The 23,198-nt window shown below is 38.8% G+C and overlaps 1 protein-coding gene across 9 annotated transcripts in view; it reads right to left on the bottom strand.

Moving 5' to 3' along the window:
* C2CD3 (C2 domain containing 3 centriole elongation regulator) overlaps nt 1-23,198 on the bottom strand; it is a 146,267-nt gene that overhangs the window by 63,315 nt on the left and 59,754 nt on the right. For all 9 annotated transcript variants that reach the window (XR_011995351.1, XR_011995350.1, XR_011995352.1 and 6 more), the window contains 8 exons: nt 21,394-21,545; nt 19,400-19,646; nt 16,185-16,365; nt 14,377-14,560; nt 13,147-13,319; nt 11,678-11,801; nt 5,936-6,204; nt 5,706-5,795 (listed from right to left, as the gene is read on the bottom strand). Coding sequence is in view for 6 of the 9 variants with exons in the window: in XM_026010500.2 (XP_025866285.2) it covers nt 5,706-5,795; nt 5,936-6,204; nt 11,678-11,801; nt 13,147-13,319; nt 14,377-14,560; nt 16,185-16,365; nt 19,400-19,646; nt 21,394-21,545 (1,420 nt within the window). In the remaining 3 variants the exon portion in view is untranslated. The remainder of the gene's footprint in view (nt 1-5,705; nt 5,796-5,935; nt 6,205-11,677; nt 11,802-13,146; nt 13,320-14,376; nt 14,561-16,184; nt 16,366-19,399; nt 19,647-21,393; nt 21,546-23,198) is intronic.

Raw genomic sequence — 23,198 nt, forward strand, 5'->3', positions numbered from 1 at the left:
TCTCCCTCTGCCTGTGTGTCTGCCTCTCTCTCTCTGTGCCTTTCATGAATAAATAAATAAAATCTTTTTTTTTTAAGATTTATTTTATTTTAATGTTTATTTATTTATTTATTTATTTATGATAGTCACACACACAGAGAGAGAGAGAGAGAGGCAGAGACATAGGCAGAGGGAGAAGCAGGCTCCATGCACCGGGAGCCCGATGTGGGATTCGATCCCGGGTCTCCAGGATCGCGCCCTGAGCCAAAGGCAGGTGCTAAACCGCTGCGCCACCCAGGGATCCCTTTTTTAAGATTTATTCATGAGAGACAGAGAGAGAGAGAGAGAGAGAGAGAGAGAGAGAGAGGCAGAGACACAGGCAGAGGGAGAAGCAGGCTCCATGCAGGGACCCCGACGCCGGACTCAACCCGGGTCTCCAATATCAGGCCCTGGGCTGAAGGCGGCCCTTCAACTGCAGAGCCACCAGGGCTGCCTAATAAATAAAATCTTAAAAAAAAAAAAAAAAAAAAAAAGAAGGTAAGATCAGCAGAAGGAAGGAAATAATAAAGAATGGAATAGAAATAAATGATATAGAAACTAAAAATATAATAGAACAGATCAATGAAACCAGGAGATGGTTCCTTGGGAAAAAAAAAAATCAACAAAATTGGTAAGCATATTCCTTTTTTGTAAAAAGAAATAAAAGGTATCCGAATTGGTAAAGAAAAAAAAAAAAAAGAAAAAAACCCCAAATTAGTAAAGAAGTAAAATTTTCACTATTTGTAGATGACATGATACTACATAGAAAAAACCCTAGACTCCACCAAAAAACTGGTAGAACTGGGACGCCTGGGTGGCTCAGTGATTGAGTGCCTGCCTTGGTTCAGGGCATGATCCCGGGGTCCCAGGATGGAGTCCCACATTGGGCTCCCTGCAGGGAGTCTGCTTCTCCCTCTGCCTATGTCTCTGCCTCTCTCTCTGTGTGTCTCTCTTTAAAAAATAAAAATCTTTAAAAAAGGGACGCCTGGGTGGCTCAGTGGTTGAGCATCTGCCTTTGGCCCAGGGCGTGATCTTGAGTCACGGGATGGAGTCCCCCCTCTGGTTCCCTGCATGGAGCCTGCTTCTCCCTCTGCCTGTGTCTCTGCCTCTCTCTCTCTCTGTGTCTCTCACTAATAAATAGATAAAATCTTAAAAAAAAAATCTTAAAAAAAACCCAAAACTGATAGTGTGGGACCCAGAAAATTGAACAAAAATCCCCTACCCCTGGACAAGCAGAGCAGGACTAACTCCATTTTGTGCTGCACCCGCCACCTCCTGTATCACCCCCACCAGACCTGCTTATTGCTTAGGGCGCTGCCCCACCCTAGTCTTGCCACTGGGCACACCCTTATGGGAAATCGGCTCATAACAATGTAACCCTGCCTTGTGCCTTGTGCGGGTCAAAACTGCGAGCGCCAATTCTGACCAAAGTAATAGGCCAGTTCAAATGGATACTATAGGGTAAAATGTAATTCAATCGGCTACCTGCGTGTGGACCGACATGACTGTGCAACTCTGTGTATGTTACAACCCCACTGGCCCCTATAAAGCTGCTACGCCTCTTAGCCTCGGGGTCCAAGTCCCTGCTCCGCTGTGTCGGGTATACTTGGACCCAAGCTCGAGCCTGTAAATAAACCCTCGTGTGTTTGCATTGGTGTCAGCTCCTTGGTGGTTTCTCGGATTTGCAATCTTGGGCACAACAGTAGAACTGATAAAATGAATTTAGTTAAGTTGCAGGATACAAAATCAATGTATAGAAATCTGTTGCCTGCCTGCCTTCCTCCCTCCCTTTCTCTTTCCTTCTTCCTTCCCTTTCTTTTGTTCGCTTGTTTGTTCATTTATAGGTCAACACAGATGCTTTTTAAAGTAGCCCAATGCAGGGCTTAAAATCACGACTCTAAGATCAAGACCTGGGCTGAGATCAAGATCGGATGCTTAACCAACTGAGCCACTCAGGCACTTCTGTTGAATTGCTATACAATAATGAAGCAACAGAAAGAGAAACTAAGAAAATAATCCTATTTATAATTGCACCAAAATAATAAGGTACTTAGGAATAAACCTAACCAAAGAGGTAAAAAAAATCTATATTCTGAAAACTATAAAATATTGATGAAGGACACCTGGGTAGCTCAGCGGTTGAGCATCTGTGTTTGGCTCAGGGCATGATCCCTGGATCTGGGATCAAGTTCCCCATCAGGCTCCTGGCAGGGAGCCTGCTTTTCCCTCTGCCTGTGTTTCTGCCTCTATGTGTGTCTCTCATGAATAAATAAATAAAAATCTTAAAAAATATATTGATGAAAGAAACTGAAGACAACACAAAGACATGGAAAGACATTCCATGCTCATGGATTGAATGAATATTGTTAAAATGTCTATACTACTCAAAGCAATACACATTCAATGCAATCCCTATAACATTTTTCACAGGACTAGAATAAACAATCCTAAAATTTGTATGGAACTAGAAAAGACCCTGAATAGCCAAAGCAATCCTGAAAAAGAAAAGCAAAGTTGGAGGCATCACAATTCTAGACCTCAAGTTATATTACAAAGTAGTAACCAAAACAGTATGGTACCGGCACAAAAATAGATACATATGTCACTAGAGCAAAACAGAAAACCCAGACAATAAACCCAAAATTATAACATCAATTAATCTTTGACAAAGCAGGAAAGAATATACAATAGGAAAAAGACACAATTCAACAAATGATGTTGGGAAAACTGGACAGCAGCATGCAGAAAAGTGGAACTGGACCACTTTCTTATGCCATACAGAACAATAAGTTAAAAATGGTTTAAAGACCTGAAACCACAAAAATCCTAGAAGAGAACATAGGCAGTAACCTCTTTCAAATTGACTGTAGAAACCTTTTTCTAGATACGTCCACTAAAGCAAGGGAAACAAAAGCAAAATAAACCATTGGGACTACATCAAAATAAAAAGCTCCAAAACAGTGAAAGAAACAATCAACAAAACTAAAAGGCAATCTATTGAATGGAAGAAGAAAATTACAAATGACATACCTGCTAAAAAGTTAGTATCCAAAGTATACACAGAACTTACACAACTCAATACCCAAAAAACAAATACTTCAATTAAAAAATTGACAGAAGATATGAGCAGACATTTCTTCAAAGAAGATATCCAGATGGCCAGGAGAGACATGAAAATTTGTTTATTATTACTTACAAATGAAAATAACAATGAAGTATCACCTCACACTTGTCAGAATGGCTAAAATCAACAACACAAGAAACAACAGGTGGTGGTGAAGCTGTGGAGAAAAAGGAACCCTTATGCACTGTAGGTAGGAATGCAAACTGTGCAGCCACTGTGGAAAACAGTGTGGAGTTCCTCAAAAGTTTAAAACAGAACTCCCCTATGATTGAGGAATTGCATTACTTGGTATTTACCCAAAGAAAACAAAATTACTAATTCAAAGGGATACAGTGCACTTCTATGTTTACAGTAGTTCTATTTAAGATAGCCAAGATATGGAAGCAACACACATGTAGATTGACAGATGAATGGATAAAGAAGATGTGAATGAAATCTTGACTTTTGCAATGACATGGATAGAGCTAGAGAATATAATGCTAAGTGAGATAAGTCAGAGAAAGGCAAATACCAAAGGATTTCACTCATATGTGGAATTTAAGAAACAAAGCAAATGAGCAAAGGGAGAAAAAGAGAGAGAGAGAGAAACCAAGAAACAGACTCTTAACTATACAGAACAAACAGATGGCACCATGGTGAAGGGGAGGAGGGGATGGGTTAAATAGGTGGTAGGGATTAAGGAGTGTACCTGTCATTATGAGCAGAGGGTAATATATGGAATTGTTGAATCACTATATTGTACACCAGAAACTAATATAACACTGTATGTTAAACTATGTAGAACTAAAATAAAAACTTTTAAAGAAAGATGTGGTATATATACACAATGGAATATTATTCAGCCATAAAAAGAATAAAATCTTCCCATTTGCAATGACATGGATGGGGCTAGAGAGTATAATGCTAAACAAAATAAGTCAGAGAAAGACAAATATATGATTTCACTCATACGTGGAATTTAAGATACAAAATAAATGAGTGAAATGGGTGAAATAGCTGAAATAGGTGATGGGGATTAAGGACTGCACTTGTGATAAGCACACGGTGATATATGCAAGTGTTGAGTCACTATATTGTACATCTGAACCTAATAGTATACTGTATGTTAAAAAGCTAGCCTCATGATCCATGGCAGCAATTCACTTCTCCAGCCCTCAGTTTTTCATCAGCAAAATGAGTAAATTGGGCCTACAAAAATCCTCCTGAATCTAAGAATGCATAATTCAGTACTGTGTCTATATAAGGGATGGAAAAGAGGAGGAATACAATGAGAGGAAATAAAAACTTGCCTATATCCCAATTCATTCCACTTGAGCCTATTAAAACACATACACATCATTTAGGAAAAAAAGTGAAATGTTGTTAACATGCCATAAATACAGTAGAAAAGGCATGGTTCAGGAGATCCAGGGTCTAGTCCCAGGTCTTCCACTATAGGAACTGCCACTAGTGGACATATATCAGGGACCAGGCATTAGATTTCAAAATAATAAAAGCTACTCTTTATTGAGTATCCACTGTGTCAGATATACTCTTAGTGCTTCGTATATATCACTTCATTTAATTCTCCTGATAACTGGAATAATCTCTATTTTACAGATGATAAAAGGGAAACTCAGAGACCTGCCCAAATTACTATAGCTACCACATTGTACAAATAAGTGACATAAGTGAGAAACCCTACATACCAAGTTGTACAGGCTTTTCTCTGGAAGGCGCATAGAAAATACCTATTAGAGTATTTCTCAAATTTTAATTCACAATTACATTTGGGAGATGTGTGGTGTAATTCTGGAAACTAGATTACACAATCCTAGGGAGGAGGATGTGCAAGAGAAGAAAAGCTGACATTTACTGAGTGCCTACTCTGTGTCCAGTACCTTATACATCTGATTTCATCAACTCTTACTTGGTAGACTTGTTAGGATTAACTATCTCCATTCATAACATAAGAAAACTGAGGCTCAGAAAGGTCAAGGTCATTGAGATAGCATTAAGTAGGACAGGACCATTATATCCAGATGCCTTGGTGGCTGTCCTCTATCTTTATTCCTTCCGCAGTAAGAGAGGAGGGCACAGTAAAAAAGAATAGGGGAATCTGGATTTGATTTCCACTGCTGCTACTCACTAGTTGTGTGGTTTTGGCAAATCGCTTACACTCTGTGAGCCTAAGTTTCCTCAACTGTAAAGCAAAAATAGTAAGATCTTGTATCCCACCAAGCAGGGTTATAATGAGGCTCACATAATACCTGAGAAAATATTTCACGAAATGCTACATAATGTAATTGGTATCATCATATTTATTATTTGTAGCACCACCAGTATTATCATCATCTTTCCTGGAGTAAGATGACAGCCCAAAGCTTTGAGTTACTTTATTTTGTTAAGAGACTTTTGAAATGATTAGGAAATGACTTCTGACGTACCTGGGAGAATTCAAAAGCATTTGTTAGGGGTCATATTTTCTTCTGCATATCTTACAGGGGAGCCATGCAAGATGATCTCTTGTAGGAAAGTAGATGAGAAGGGGTAGAATTAGAAAGTGATAATCCAGCATCCTTACCAGATCTCTTGACCAGCAGCTCTTTTGTTGGAACCTTTACTACTCCAAGCAGATAATCTCTGAATGACCGAATACTGGTTATATCACTGGCTGAAAAATCAAACAAAATAGAGAAATTAATTAGGGCTTTACTGACCAAAGGGCTAAAAATTTCAACATGTATTTTCTAGAGTTATACCACTCAAAACAGAGCCCCTTTTAATTCTGATTGTGAGTCATTTGGTGCTCACCTGACTTGGTATCTTCATGATAAATAGCAAAAGTGACCTCTGCAAATTCCAACAGTTCTGCCAGGAAACAGGCCTCTCCACTGCAATGCTGAGTCACCAAGTTACATGGAAACTCAACGTGATGGGAGAACTCAGGGCAGAAGGAACAGGCTACAGGGCGGGTTCGGCGCTGCTCTCCTTTGGGCAGGAAGGAGAGATGAGTGGTGACAAAGGAATTGACCCCAACTGTGGCACTGAACTGTAGAGCGGGTTCCTGCTCAGCCAAAGCCCTGTTAGGGGAGAAGGTAGGGAAGGTAGTATCAGAAGTCAGCTGAATTGCCTAGGGTACGGGAAGACAACATTCACCTGTTTACCAGAGTGCCACTCCAAGGACACTCCAATTGTACTGTCAATGACCTTCAGCCAAAGACTACCAGGGAGCAATGGTAGTTGAACAAGTTGATTTTACTGTTCATTACGATGAGAAAGAATATACACCAAGGGGAATCATGGGGAATTTTTATACAAAGGTATCAGAAAGGACTTATACAGCACTAGATTGTTAGTAAACTTTGTTCAAGAAGTGGGGCTTTGGCGTTAGGCTCCTGGCATGGAGCCTGCTTCTCCCTCCTCCTGTGTCTCTGCCTCTCTCTCTCTCTGTCTATCATGAATAAATAAATAAATAAATCTTAAATTAAAAAAAAAAAAAAAGAAGTGGGGCTTTGTTCTGGATTGCTGTTCTGATGAATCCTACCTAAAAGGAGGGAAGACTACAATAAGACTAAAGCTGTAATTGGTAAAGCAGCAGTGATCAGTCATTTTAGCCAGGATGAGGGGATGTTAGGTATTTTTGTGATTTTCATAATGACCTTGTTTTGGTTTGTAACTAGACAAGATTACAGAGTAACTTTATTTTTGTCTCACTTCATCATGGTTGCAAAGCAGCTTTGTGTTCTGTGAGATTGTTTGTGCTCAGCACGAAAACATCAAGCCCAGCTGCAAGTGTCAGACCAGTTCCCAGATGTCTTTGGGGGCTGTTTTTGTCTTGTTCAGTATAGACAGAATTTATCCATCTTTAACTGATACTCATAAAGAGTTGTCAATTCTTCTCGTGCATGAATATAGTATGAGACAATTTCCCTTATCCCAACTTTCCCAAGAGTATAAAATTGACATTTAGACAAAGAGGTTGTCTCTTTTTATATACTTTTTTTTTTTTTAAGTAAGGTCAACACCCAACGTGGGGCTTGATCTCATGACTGTGAGATCAAGAGTCCTATGCTTTACCAATGAGCCATCCAGGCACGCCAAAGAGGTCACCTCTTTTTGAAGGATTTCCTGATAGCCCCAAAGGAGATTTAAGGGGTGTCTTCTTTATTTTACTTGGTATACATTAGTAGAGGGTAGTAATCTAGAGTTAACAGATCTGGGTTTTAATCTTGGCTCTATCATTTAATCAAATGTGTGACCTTGCACAAGTTACTCACACTCTTCCAAGTTTCATTGTCCTCTTTGCTAAAATGAGGACAGCATACGGATACAACAAATACTAAAGATGTATGTATAATTATATGCTTACTGCATTTTCGTTTCTAATGAAATTAACCTAAAATCCTCATTAATAGATAAGTGTATTTCTACACAACAGCATAGTCTAAAATATATATTATGCACAGGAAAAATGAGAGGGAAATAAATCAAATGCCAGTAGTGGCTAAAAAAACAAGGATAACAAGGAGCATTGTAAAAATTATAGTAGATAATGTATACAAAGTCTGTGGGTAATGAAAGGACTTTTTGTTTTTTATTTATTTTTAATTAAAAAAATTTTTTTAAAGATTTTATTTGTTTATTCATGAGAGACAGAGAGAGAGAGAGAGAGAGACAGACAGAGAGAGAGAGAGAGGCAGATACCTAAGCGGAGAGAGAAGCAGGCTCCGTGCAGGAGTCTGATGTGGGACTCAATGCCGAGACTCCAGGATCATGCCCTGAGCCAAAGGCAGACATTCAACTGCTGAGCCACCCAGGCATCCCTATTTTTTTTTTTTTTTTTTTTTTAATTTGAGACACAGAGAGAGCACTAGCAGAGGAAGTTGCAGAAGGAGAGGGAGAAGCAGGCTCCCTGCTCAGGGATGTAGGGCTGATCCTAGGATTCTAGGGTCATGATCTGAGCCAAAGGCTTACTCTTAACCGACTAAGCCATCCAGGCACCCCTGAAAGGACTCTTAATTGGAAACTCTCAGAGATGGCAGTGAAGGAAAGAAAGGTTTGGACCCAAAAGCCAGCCTTAATTCATTCACTCAATAATTATTTCTTGAGCATCTACTCTGTGTATCATGCCCTGGGCTCAGACCTAGATACAAAAAGCAGCAAAATAATTATATTTACCCTCGTGGGACTTAAAAAGTAATGCAGCAGGGCCACTGCTGTTAATCAAGTGCCTATCTATATCTACATCTATACCTAGACTGTAATATCTCTTCCTTTGATCCAATTATCTCTTCTTCACTAGTACTTCATCAGCAAATCAATGAACCCATGTATGTTCATAGAAGTTTCCACTCATTCTCAGTTAAACATCAGGTTAGTTAAAAGACTCAAGTGAATAAGAAAGAAGGAGTCTGCCTACATAGTATCAGGAAGACCACTGGCACTTAAGATGAGGGTTGGTATTTCTCTCTCCCTCTCTCCTTTTTAAAAGATTCATTTATTGGGATCCCTGGGTGGCGCAGCGGTTTGGCGCCTGCCTTTGGCCCAGGGCGCGATCCTGGAGACCCTGGATCGAATCCCACGTCAGGCTCCCGGTGCATGGAGCCTGCTTCTCCCTCTGCCTATGTCTCTGCCTCTCTCTCTCTCTCTCTCTCTCTGTGTGACTATCATAAATAAATAAAAATTAAAAAAAAAAGATTCATTTATTTATTTTAGAGAGAGAGTGAGCACACGCAGATGGAGGGGAAGAGGGAAAGAATCTCAAAGAAGACTCCCTGCTGAGCAGACAGTCATATGTGGGCCTTGATCCCAAGATCCTTAGATCATGACCTGGGTTGAAGTCAAGAGTCAGATGCTTAACTGACTGAGCCACCCAGGTGCCCTGGGAGTTGGTGTCTCTTGTAAAGAGAAGGCTGACTTCAGAGCACCTGCTCTCTGGATACCAAGAATTCCTTTCTTTAATAAGATGCAAAATAAAACTAATTTCTGATTTTACTATATTTTGCTGGCTAACAAAGGTAATGTTAATTATGGAACTAATCACTTGTATATTAGTTAGTAGTTTATAAAGTGACTTTATAACTGTTAATCTTATACTGATCCTTATAAAATCAGGAGAGGTGTTCATAATTTCCATTTTTTAGATGAAGAAACTTAGACCCAGAGATGTAAAGAAACTAGCCCAAGATAACGCACAGCTAGTGTGAGATGCAGGTGGGACCAGAAGCCAAGGGATCCAATTTCTAGTGAAATTCTGTTTCCGTTATACCTTGTTTGTCTCATATTCTGTAGGATTTCCCCAACCAGGGGAATATAGTGTCAGAACTGGCCTGGCTTCTTACCCTTCCTTCTTGCAACAGTAACACAGACCAAATGCAGGGCTTACAACAAACTGCCTGCCATCTGATCTGACCTACTCCATGATCCACAGAGAGAGTAACTAGTGAGTTTCTTATCTATGATGCAGTGTCTTAGACATCTACTGAGTATCTAAATGCCAAGTCCGTCTCTGACAATTAAGTAGTGGTTAATTTAACACCATATTTGCAGATTCTGACCTTGGCTGGGTCTTACACAGAACAAGTACTCCACAGAACAAGTTTCATGCCTCTGTGCATTTGCACCTGTTCTTCCTTTTGAATAGTTTTCAGTTCTCCTGGGCATTTTGATAACTTACTCTTCTTTCAAGACTGAGATTAAGAAGGGCTCTGAGTGCCAAGTTGAGCAGGTTAGAGCTTATCCTGTGAACCAGCAGTCCCTAAGGTAGAGTGTGTACGGCTAACTTAAGGGGCATCGGAAGAAAATATTAAAACTTCTATATTTGTTATCTCATATGTTAAAGTTTTATATATGCTTGTTATTTTATAGTATATTTAATAAATTATAATACATGAAAATGATTTACACATGAATAAGTACAGTTATTTAGAAGATATGCTAAACTTTTATTTTTCTGTTAATAGGAATGCACAATTAAAATTAGACCAGTTACTGACAATGGGAAACCATCAAAAGTGTTTTTCTTTTTAAAGATTTTATTTATTTATTCATGGGAGACACACAGAGGCAGAGATCAGAGGGAGAAGCAAGCAGGCTCCCTGAGGGGTGCCTGATGTGGGACTCGATCCTAGGACCCTAGGATCACACCCTGAGCCGAAGGCAGATGCTCAACCACTGAGCCACTCAAAAGTTTTAATGTGAAGGAAGAACATGATTAAAAAACTGCCCTGGTATCACTTACACCAAAATGTTCTCGAGTAATTACTGTAAGTCTATTTGGAGAATTTAGTGACAAAAATATTAACCAGGCTGAGCATTTTACCAATTGCTTCAATGTCAGATCTCATATGGCAGTAATTCAGTTCATTATTTCCAGACTGTGAAGTTAAAGGCAAATGATATGACTCAAAGTTACAAGGGAAAAAGTTATAGCACACTTGCCTGCTTCTTTCCTGAACCTGTCCAAAGTGAACTAGTCTATAGTAGAAGCATGACTTAGTTCTCTTTCTTACTGGCCACCTGATATGTGCTAGAACTATGCTATGCAGTGGTAGGGGGCAGAGAGGAGTTCAGATAGTGACTAGAGGAACTCACAGCCAAGTGGGGGAAACTCATGTATGCAAATCACTGAAACTGAGTAATATGGGTTACAACCAAGGTGCTAAAAAACAAAGGACAGGGGTGCCTGGGTGGCTCAGTCAATTGGGTGTCTGCCTTTGGCCCAGGTCATAATCCCAGGGTCCTGGGGTTGAGCCCCACATTGGATTCCCTGCTCAGCAGGGAGCCTGCATTTCTCCCTCTCCCTCAGCCATTCCCCCTACTTATGTTTGCTCTCTAAAATAAATAAATAAATAAAATCTTAAAAAAATAAAAAAGACAAAGGACAAAGTGCCACTTCCATCTACATGTAAGAAGAGATAAAGGAAGGCTGCAAAGAAGCTACCAAGCCAAAAGAAAATAGGAGTGTGTTTAGTGGACAAGAAGAATATTCAAGGCAGAGAGAAGTATGAACAAAGGCCTGAAGGAGATAAAAGAGAGCCATGTTGTTTATATACAGCAACAGTGTTCCAGGCAGAAAAAAACAGCAAGACAAATTACCTGAGGGGGAAATGAACTTGGTGTGTTCAGAAGCAATAAAGCCAGTGGTTGAAGTAGAGTAAGCAGAGGGGAGATGAACCGGAGAAGATAAAGTAATAAAGATAATAAGGAGCCAGATCATGTGGGGTCTCATAGCCATTTCTAGTAGTTTGACTTTTACTTTGAATGAGATGAAAAGTCACTGATGGATTTTAAGTAAAGGTGTGTCAAGGTCTGCCTTATGTTTTCATAGGCTCACTGGTTTCCGTGTTGAGAACAGACCGAAGGGGTAGAAGCTAGAAAAATGAGAGGTGAAGTAGTAAAGTTTGCTACTCACACATACTCTTACATGCTTTCTTAGGAGAAACCTTAATGAACTGGAAACTGTACACAAGGAAGTTTTACATAGCTGAGCCGCATATACTATGTGGATTATAATGGAAAAAGATGAGGATTGCTTTTCAGAGGTGGACTTACTTGGCTGCTGCTTGCAGACCACAGGCTCTGATAATCTGGACTGAGATAGAGACAGCTCGGGCAGCAAGAACTCCCTCTGCTGTCCTGGGAGTACGCCTGTACCTTAGGCCCACATCCAGTAAACCTAAAGGATGAGGGGAAAAAGAAAAAGATAAAAAGATTAGTTGGAACAGTTTCTGTTGTATCAAATCCGAAGTCCTGGTCAAAAGGAAGAGGATAAACACTACAATCCTAATGAACAAGTGACATTAGCAGTGAGATAAAATGTCCATGGCCAGAATCACTTCATATTATTGTACTTTATGATGAATAAAGGCAGAACAAAAGTTACTATTTTCACTTTACATCCAATAAACTATGGCTCAGAGACTGAAATGCTTGCCAAAATCACACAACTATCAGAGGCAGAACTTAATTTCAGACTTTTTAAGCTCCCAGTTGTTTTTTTTTTTTTTTTAATATTTTAAATTAATTTGAGAGAGAGAGAAAGAATGGGGCATGGGTAGTGGGAGAGGCAAAGGGAGAAGGAGAAGCAGACTCCCTACTAAGCAGGAAGCTCAACACAGTGCTCAATCCTAGGACCTAGAGATCAGGACCTGAGCCAAAAACAGACACTTAGCCAACTGAGACACCCAAGTGCCCCTAAACTCTCAGTTATTTTTATAGAATTGAGATGGATTCCACTTTTCTTCTTTTTTAAACTTTTAAAAGGTTTTCACACTTAAATTTCTATTATCCTTTTACTACTACCACCCAAAACACCCTTTATATGCCCTTTATAAAAATTCTACCTTTCTATTATCATATTTCCGAGAAAGCTTTAAGAAATAACTGACAAGCTGATCATGACAGTCTGGAGTCATAACTTAATCTTAGTCATGGTAAAATAAAAACTTTTGCTTTGGCAGATACTCTCAAGCAAGTATAGTAACTTAACTTAGGAGGCCAAGTCTACATACCTGGAGGTCATCCTACTGAAACAATTAGGATGTAATTTAAAACTCCAAATTCTAATGAATCTCTTTCAACTTTAAGTCTTAACCTCTTCCTTTCTTACAGTGAATTCTCAGTTCATGCTAATTGTATTCCACCAATCCCACATCTGCACATGTTGCCCCGGAATTATTAATAATTCTCTGAGCACACCTTACATAACACTTAGGACTTATGCTGTGAGGCTTCTTACATGCTTGCTAAAGTTAAAGGTGAAATGAGACAAGCCACATTTATACAGACAGGCCATGGAAATATGAATTTTCTAAAATTGTAGACAAAATTTGCATATAACGCACTCATATTCATTTTTCTAAAAAAAGGTAGATCATAGTTTTCATTAGATTTTTTTTTCGTTTTCATTAGATTCTTAAAAAGGTAAGTCTCACAAAATATGAAGAGTCTGTATTTACAGAGAAAAGGGATATTTATGTATATGGAATTCGAAAGGAAGAGACAAAGCAGTCTTCAATTACCTGATGACTGGTTTCTCAGTTCTTTCCTATTTTCAAGCCTGGGGGTTAAAGGGAGATTAAAGGTCTGTATTCCCACATCCTCACGGTGCTGCATGGTTACCATGGCACAGATCCTTGATAATGGCAAGGTTCCTCTGGCAACCATCTGGTCTCTCACGTTGGGATAATAGTATCTGTAAGCCACAAAAGCACAAGCTGTGAGTTAGAAGAATTAGGTGGAAAAACGATTCAGTTTGCCCAAGGGATCAGCTTTTGGTATTGAGTTATCCTTGAAGCCTGGTCTGTATTTGTGGTATACAGCTGTGGTTGTTTCTGGCTGGATTTATTCCCCATCATGTGGAGGAGGAACTCCATAAATTATACTCTGTGTTCAGAACAAAGCCCAGCTCCCTACAAACTGGTTATCTGCATCTGACTTGGACTTCTGGGAGTAGCCACTTTGAGAGCATTCACCCTGTAGCAGCAAAAGTGGTTCTAAGTGGAGTGGTCCCAATCTCTTCTATGGCTTAAGGCCTAAGTCCCTCAAATTTAAAGGATCAGTTAGTGCCTACCATACTTCTTTTGACATTCCTAAGAATGCCAAAACATTCCATTCTTTTATCAGTTTTAAATCAAACCTAAATTCATCTGACTTTTTAGGAAAAATTTCTGGCAAGTGAATGGTACTCTTCCCTAGTTCTGTTCTGGATGCTCTATCTTCTTTTATATCTATACTTTGTCATTTTTGTTGGTTTCTTGGGAGTAGGAATGTAAAGGAGGCTGAGCATCTGTATTCATGTAAAGTCTGTGACATGAGTGGATCTATATTTTATGAAGGCTACTCTTTTGGTGGTGGGAAGAATGGATTATAAGAAGTAAGTCTAGAGGTGGGGAGACCAGTCAGGAGGCTTCAGTAATTTAGCCATGATATGATAAGGGTGAACCAAATAAGGCAGTAATAGGAGAAAAAAGGTGACCGAAATATTTAAGAGCAGTAGGAAGTAAAACTGATAGAATTTCACTTCCAAATGTAACAAGTGGTTAGAAGCATGAGATACAACTGTTCCCAAGAGCCTAATTATTCAGCAAATTTCAGTAAAATCTGGAGAAGAGTCACTAACAAACCAGATGATATAAAATAAGTAGTAGGGATTGCTTCACTTTCTTACAATTCAACCTAAGCTGTCAAAGGAAGCATGCTCTGTGATTCTGTACTTCCTTCCTAGGTACAAAATTGGTTTCATATTATACCTGCACCAGATTTCAAACTGGACTCCACCTCCAGGCACAAGCCCCTGCGCAGAGAAGGCACTCAGTAGAAGCCTTTGCACTGGAACTTCAGCTGGCAACAGAAGAGAGTGATGGTGTTCACTATTAAAGATGGGATCTGGAACACAGAGTGTGGTTGCAGATCTGAAAGGCTTCAGAGAGACTCCTTTGGAAAAGAAAAGCAATTCAGTATAATCCAACACAACATCTAATGTTTTATATGTAGTAAGACAGTATGTTAACATCCAGTATTATTCTATTTCATCCTCATAATACTCCTGTGAGGAAAACAAAGCAACTATTATTACTACTACTTAATAGACAGAATATGGACATATTGAGGTTGCATAGTGAACCCAAAGGTCTTAGAGGTAGTAGGTCATGGACCTGGAACCAGAATCTTTATCTTCTATGTTATTTCTACAAAAGTCCGTTTCCCTAGTAGCTATGGTCCCCCAAATTTTCATGATAATGCAGAAGAAAGAGATCCCTTTGTTGTCGGACAATATTTAAGGGTTGCAGTTTCTCTACATCTTCATCAACACCTCTTGGTCTATGCTTTGTTTTTGGTTTTCTTAATTATTGCCATCTAGATGTATCTTGTGATGCTTTTGGTTTTCATTCCCCAAATGACTAATGATGCTGAGTATCTTTTCACATGCTTACTGGCCTTTGTAGATCTTAGGAGAAATGTCTATTCAGATCTTCTGAATATTTTTTAATTAGACTTTTTAAATTATTATTTGTAAGAGTTTTCTAGGAGCACCTGGGTGCCTTAGTCGGTTAAGTGTCTGCCTTCAGCTCAGGTCTTGATCCCAGAGTCCTGGGATTGAGCCCCACATCAGGCTCCCTGCTCACTGGGGAGTCTGCTTCTCCCTCTGCCTTTTACTCCACTCATGCTCACTCTCTCAAATAAATAAAATCTTTTTAAAAAAATATTTTAAAAAATATATTCTGGATATAAGTCCCTTATCTGAACCCCCAAAATCAATAATGGCAGCACTTTTGCAGTTATTTGTGGACATGCTCAGAACGGCAAAAAAATTGAGTCACTTGACTTCATTGTTCCCAGCTTAGCTTAAACAAAGTGACACTCTGCTCTCCTGTTTTAGCTCTCACAGATGATCAGATGATTGAGATGGTAGAGGCTAGTGTGGTGTAATGCAAGAATACCTGGCTCTGGGGTCAGCTGGATGGGGTCTGAACATGAACCTTGTTATTGTCACTGGGGCAGCCTCAGTCACTTAACATTTCTGAACCTCGTTCTCTCTTTTGTAAAATAAAGAAAATAGAATCTACTAGAATAAGTTGTTTTAGGATTTACAATTATGATCTATGTGAGATATATATGTACATATTTCCCCTAAGAGCAATGGTTCAGTATTCCCTAACTCAGTGTTCCTAACGCTATGTTATGTAGAATATAACTGCTGTGAGTAATGAGGATCAACTGTATGTGCATAGATAAAAGTGAGGAGGTATGTAAATGATGTAAGATGGGGCAAAATATAACTTGTGGGTCTAGGTAAAGGGTATATTGAAGTTCTTTGTGATATTTTTGTTAAATTTTCCATTAATTTGAAATCCTATCAAAACACTTATAATCCTTATAAGTTACAAGACATAACTTATAAGAAAAGAAAAATAAAAACTTAGCCCATTTCCTCTACTACTCAGGTTAAGACTAGAAACATTTAAGAACACAAAATTCACTCAGGAAAAAAAAAATTCTAAGTACAGCCAATGAAAGAACCATACAAAAATGAGAAACTCTAACCTCCCAAACCTACCGTTTTCAGGGAACTCAGGTCCTTTTAGCACACTGGATTGGGAGTCTTGAACTGGAAAGTAGTACTGGACATAACAATCTGCTTCTCCCCAGACTGTTGCCTGAAGAGGGGCTAGCCCTTTAATTTTCTCTACGCGGAGCTCAAAGTGATGTTCCATCAATCCATTTCTTTGGTCCTCAGCCTATTGAATGAAATAGAGATACTGGTGAGCTTTAAAGAAAAACTTTCTTGGAATATTCCTGCTTCTCTATGAAATATGTGCTTAGATGAAAAAATGGGCATAATTAGTTGACACTAAAAGAGATACTTAATTTTCATTGTATATAAATCTAACAACTGCTCATTGTAATTAGATCAAAGTGGATTTACTCTAGACTGTGAGACTAGGTCAATATTAGGAAATTCATAAGTGTAATATAGTTCATTAATGGAACAAAGGAAAAAACGTGACAATCTCGATAAATGCTAAAAAGGTATTTGTTTCAAAACTGTCTCCTGATTCTTAGTACACTAAGAATAGAATACATCAAGAATAGCTTAATAGGGGATCCCTGGGTGGCGCAGCGGTTTGGCGCCTGCCTTTGGCCCAGGGCGCGATCCTGGAGACCCGGGATCGAATCCCACGTCAGGCTCCCGGTGCATGGAGCCTGCTTCTCCCTCTGCCTGTGTCTCTGCCTCTCTCTCTCTCTCTGTGTGACTATCATAAATAAATAAAAATTAAAAAAAAATAGCTTAATAGAATAAAGAATATATATATACATATATATATGAAGCAAACAGGTATTAATATACTAATTTTTTAAAAAATATTTTATTTATTTTAGATAGATAGAGAGAGAGAGAGAGAGAGAGGGAGGGAGAGACAGACAGATAGTGTAAGTATGAGCCAGGGGAGGGGGAGAAGCACACTCCCCACTGAGCTCGATCCCAGGACCTTGGGATTATGACCTGAGCCAAAGGCAGATGCTTAACCGACTGAGCCACCCAGATGCCCCCATACTAATTTTTTTTAAGTAGGCTCTATGTACAACGTAGGGCTCAAACTCATGATGAGATCAAGAGTCACATAATCTGCTGACTGAGCCAGCCAGGCACCCCAATTTACTTACTATTTTTAATGAAGTTGGGAATAACACTGAGACTATTCATTAATGATAAAGACTAGTCAGGGAGGTTGTGAACATACCATTACTGGCTACCTATACTAATAACAACTTAATGTTTTTATTATTTACTCTAGCCAGGCACTATACTAACCCCTTCACTTGTAGTAGCTAATGTAACATGTATAGCTAACAACAGTGGAACCTGGGTTTGAATTCAGGTAGTCTGACTCCAGAGCCAAGGCTCTTTATCTCTACTCTATACAGCTTCAACAGATACTAGATAACTGATATTTGGGAATATTCAAAGAGGGAATTCAGGATTCAGATAGGGGTCAAATTGTACGATTTATTTATAACAAATCTATTCCATGAATTTGGAATAGAAATTGCATAAGGTCTTTGCTTTGTATTCTAAAAACATATCAGCAATATCTGTTCCAAAATCTTCTTTAGGAAAACAGATAACGTTCAGTTCAATTCCCCAGAGAAGAAAAATATGAGTAAAAAATCTCATAATCTCACCGCCGTTTAATTTGGCCATACAGTATTAGAGTAATTTAATACTTTAGTTCTGCAGATGCTAAAATAGATGAGAGACATGAATACAGGAAGAAAAACAATTGTCTTTATAGATATCTAATCTTTCAAAGAGTTTTTATGCTCATAGTAACATTTTCTAACTTTTAGTATGGAATTTAACAAAATCTGAGTTTACACTGCAATGTGAAGGCCATATAACACTTAAATAGACTTAAGAATATTATAGGTAAGTTTTCTTTGTGTTTTTATGTCATTTTTAAATTTAAAAAGCTATGCTTATTTATTAATAAACACTAGTATCTAATAGAAACAGTAGAGAAGAGTTTGGAGTTCATAACATACAAATAAACAAAAACCTACACATCGACATTTTCCTAATCTTTCTCTGTTAGAGACAACACATTTGTCATTCAGGTTCAGATTTAAAAACATAACATACTTAAATAAGTCTCCAGACTGAGATTTGGCTCTACTGATAAAGACACCAAAAGTAAGATACCACAGGACATGATACAATTGAATGAAGACTGGACTTTAAGTCAGAAGGCTGGTGTCTAGGGGCACCTGGATGGCTCAGTAGGTTAAGTGTCTGACTTTTGATTTCAGCTCAGGTCATGATCTCAGTGTTGTAAGATAGAGCCCAGCATCAAGCTCCACACTCAGTGGGGTGTCTGCTTGAGACTCTTTCCCTCCCCCTCTGCTCTTCCCCCCCTTGCACATGCTATCTCCCAGGCTCTCAAAAAAAGAAGAGAAAGCTTGTGTCTGAATTTTGATTCTCCCATTCTTAGCTATGTGACTCAGACAAATCACATAACCTCTTTGACTGTGTTTCATCACCTAAAAAGTGAGTGACAATGATTCCCCCTCATGTAGTATTAGGGAAATCAACATGAAAAAGTATATGAATGTGCTTTCTCAATTATACATCACTGTACAAAAAAATTACTTTTAAGAATTTACTGGTAGGAAAGCAGGGAACTTCACTACAACTTTCCAACATGGATTTGGTCAAGAAACAGAAAAAGATTTTGCAGGCTTATATTTAGGATCATTCTCAACCTCCTACCCCTATACTCCCCCCCAGATTATCTTTTTTTAAAATAAAGACTTTTTAAAAAATGCAGTCTTAGGTTCACCCCAATTTTTAAAAAGGCAATTAATTAAGTTAGTAAATTAGAGAATTAGGATGTGGTTGTCCAATTAGAGTTTCTTTATAAATTCAAAAAGCTCAGGACAGAAATACATTTAAACCATAAAAAATAATTTCTTGGATCTACTGCATTGGAGTACAAATATGTTCTTTTTCACTGCTGAAATAAGGATCTTGGGCAATGGTTTCATTAAAATGTGCAAGATAAAATGAGATTATGAAACTTAAAATTTGCTAATAGATCTTAAGTGTTCTCATCACACACAAAAAGGTAACTAGGTAAAGTGACTGATGTGACTGATATGTTAATTGGCTTCACTGTGGTGATCCTTTCACAATGTTATGTATATTTAAAGCATCATGTTGTGCACCTTAAATGAGATTATGTTTTTGTAAACAATCAATTGTTTAGTCAGTACCATAGTAACAGATGCTACAGACAGATGGTCCAGAAAATGCGCTGGCCTAGGGCTGAAGGGAGGAAGTTTTCCTTCTTCATTCTTTAATCTTTGCAGTGCCATTATCTGATCTGAAGAACCCATGGCTAAGAAGACACGAAGACTCCCATTTTGGTGGCCTGAGAACACATCAACCACAGGCATGTAGCTGTCAACAGCAACAACTGGGTACTGAGCATCAAGCAGCAGGCGAGAAATTTTGGGATCTCTAGGGGGAGAGAAATTTCAAATGAGCAAATAACAACCATCAATCATGTCACAGAGTTGCTACTGCATTTCCTACTTGGCTTATTTTCTCATTTGTTAAAAATGGGTCTACAACTAGAAAACACTGGTTTGAAAAAACACATGATTCTGCCGTAACTCATCAAATAAAAATTACCAGGCAGGTAAGTTCCAAATGCAGCAATTTGAAAGCAGAGAAAGTGTCTGATTTATGTCTGTTATCACCATGACCCCAAGCCCAGCATCTGGGATTGAGCACAATCTTAGTAAAGCCTTGCTGAGTTGCATTACTTTACGGGAAGGCAGTGTGGTCAACTTGAAAAAGTATGGACTTCAGAATCTGGTAGATAAGATTGGGATAATGTTGCCAATAATATTCCATTTATAATCCTTCTAGCACTGAAAAAGTTGATACTATCCACTATTAATAGAGGAGAAAAAGTCCAAATGCTCTTCATTATATCATGCTAAATCTTAGCTCTGCAACTTACTTGCTGAATGACTCTAAGTAATCAACTTAACCTTTCTGTTTCCTCTTCTATAAAATGTAGGTAATAAAACTTCCATCAAAGGGCTGCTGTTCGGACTAGCTGAGGTAACAAATCTAAAATACAAACTAGAATACTTAGCATATAAAAGTGCTCAGTAACTAGTAGCTACTATTGTTTTTATGCTCTTTCAGCAAAGAATGGGGTCTAATGAAATGAGAAGGGAAGGGAAATACCAGACGGGACCTTAATATCACAACTAAAAATGAAGAAAAAGCCAAAACCTACAACTGACAGGGGCATGATTCCAGCAGTACTCCTTAGTCTGACCACGCTTTCCAATGTTACTATCTTAAGAATATCACTGTTCACAGAAGGCTTATCTATTTATTTTCTCACTAGAATGTCACAATTGTGCCATAGGTGAGACAGGGGGTCTGTCATCACCCTCATTTTGCAGATGATGAAAAGAAAGCCAGAAAGGCTGACTTTAGCAAGTTAAAGGATAAGTTTCCTCATTTGTAAAAAGAGGATAATGATAATATTTCCTGGGGTTACAGAAAGGCTCATGTGAAACAGGGCCCACAAATTTGAGGGCTCTTTGCAAAATGTAAAATACAGCATTTAAAACACAGAGCCATAAGAAGGCTGTTAGGAAAGAAGTCAGTGCTAAAATAATTAAAAATCAGTACTTTGAACCAAAACAAAAAATGAACAGTCTGCAGTGAGGACAGAAATAACCTTCAGATAAATCGATACCCCACTGGCAAATAGCTGAAGCGAACAGTACTGTTTTTGTGACAGAGAACTAAACCATTAGTTTTGTGCAGTGATAAACTTTGGCAATAGAGCTTCTTGGTGAAGCAGTAGAACTCTCTGGGTTCTAATCCTGGTTTTACTACTTATAATATACATAACAAGTTATCTAAATCCTCTGTGCCTTTGTTAACTCATCTGTAAAACAGGGGAAATAAAAGTTACCTGCCTTAGAAAACTGTTGTGAGGATTAAATGACTTGATGTATGTAAGTTTCTTAGCATAGGGCCTGAAATGTCTCTATCTGTACAATATCTGTAAAACTGTTTTAACATAGGAGAAAAAAGCAGCAACTGTGGTGAAATTGAGAAAAGTCCTCCAAGGTATTATTGGGCTAGTGATTTTTTGCAAACTAAAAGAATTCCTCTTCAGTCCATACAAAGATAAAGGTGTAAAGTAAAGAATATTTCAAAAGATCCTATTTACTTGAATGACATGTAAAACTGATGGAGAGGGAGTTTCACCAGCCCGAGCAACTTGTCCTGTCCTGGGCTCCGCACCTTGTTCCAAGTTTCAATTACCATCACATTATTCTTCAGCCTTTCCAGGTATTTGGAAGACAGAGAGACAGGAATCACCTGGGGAGAGGAGCAATCAAAAACCAAAACCAAACAAAACCTCACACCTGAGAGAAAGGATTAATTTATGTCTTTATTCAACAAGTACTAACTGAATGCCTAATTTGAACTGAAAGCCATGTACAGTGCTAGAAGCTGAAACCATTAAAATAAAACCCACTCTGTATCCTCAAGACAAGCTAGTCTGGTTTAAGTGACCAACATATAAAGGCCAAATACAAAATGGTATGAGTTCTCTGATGAAAAGCTCATACAGACAGGGATTTGAGGACACAGAGAAGTTTGTTAGACACGTCAGTCACTGTGCCTGCCCACCTCATCCCCTCATCCAAGCCTTTGTAAGGCAAAATGACCCATTTGTAGACCCCTGATGAGATTTTTTTTTCTGCCCCGCCCATCCCACAGAAGTTTTTGAAAGAAAGATGGCTACCAACTGGACAAGGGTTGAACACCTAATCAAAGAGCAGCCAATTCATTGACTGGATAGATATGGCCTAGTGCAAAAAGCTCTGCCCAATCGATGTCATGGTAAATAACAAGCCAACAGTTCACTTGAATTTTCAGTGCAAAATTATTCAAGAACTAGCCAGCCAGCTGGTAGCTGAAAGGGAAAGAGAAAGGACACCTGGGTGGCTCAGTGGTTGAGCACCTGCCTTTGGCTCAGGGCATGATCCCAGGGTCCTGGGATCGAGTTTCGCATTGGGCTCCCCACAGGGAGTCTGCTTCTCTCTCTGCCTATGTCTCTGCCTCTCTCTTTGTGTCTCCCATGAATGAATAAAAGCTTTAAGAAAAAAGAGAAAGGGAAACTCACAAAGAGAAGCAGAGATCTACAGCCAAGAGCAAGTCAGTTAAATTAATGGCAGAATCAAGCACTCACAATTTGAAGGGACCAAAGCTGTAGTATAACTGCATCAGCAGAGGAGAGATAAGCTCCATGATAAAACCAACAGAAAACATGAAAGGAAAATGAATGAAACCAGAAATGATGCATGGCAAGATGACAGGAAGATACCAGAAGAGCACAGAAACCTAAGCAGACCTACTTTTGTATCCATCTTGAAACTACAATTACATTAGGTACCCTGAGCACATTTCTGTTCTGTGAAACCAAAAAAAGTGAAATATAGTGACCTAATCTACAAATAGAGAGATTTCAGAGCAAGCTGCTGGCAGAAAGTAACCCTAAATTCTGAAGGACAGGCAGAAGTCAACTCATATAAAAAGCTCTGCCTAATAGGAGTCATGAAGGTTGAAAAGGAACACAAGGCAGAAGGAAAGCACATGTAAAGACACAGCGGTAGGAAAAGAGAATGTTTATGAAACTGTAAGTAGCTGAACACAACTGGACTTCCTAGTGAGAAGGGAAGAGTGACAGGAGTTGAGACTGGAAAAGTACAGAGACAGTCAGTTCTTAAAGATTCTTGTAGTCCATACTAAACATCTGGACTCTATCCTGAAGGCTCTGGGGAATCGCCGAAGTTTAAAGCAGCGGAGGAAAATACTCAGATTAGCGTTTTAGAAAGATCATTCCTGTTGGTACAAAAAGGAACAGACAGAGAAAGACCAGAAACAGACTAGACTAAAGGCTATCCAGAATGGGAAAGAGAGTCTGAATGAAAGCACTGGCAGTTGAGTTGAGGTAAGATTTATTCT

This window comes from Vulpes vulpes, chromosome 11 (assembly GCF_048418805.1).
Source record: "Vulpes vulpes isolate BD-2025 chromosome 11, VulVul3, whole genome shotgun sequence".
Taxonomy (NCBI): domain Eukaryota; kingdom Metazoa; phylum Chordata; class Mammalia; order Carnivora; family Canidae; genus Vulpes; species Vulpes vulpes.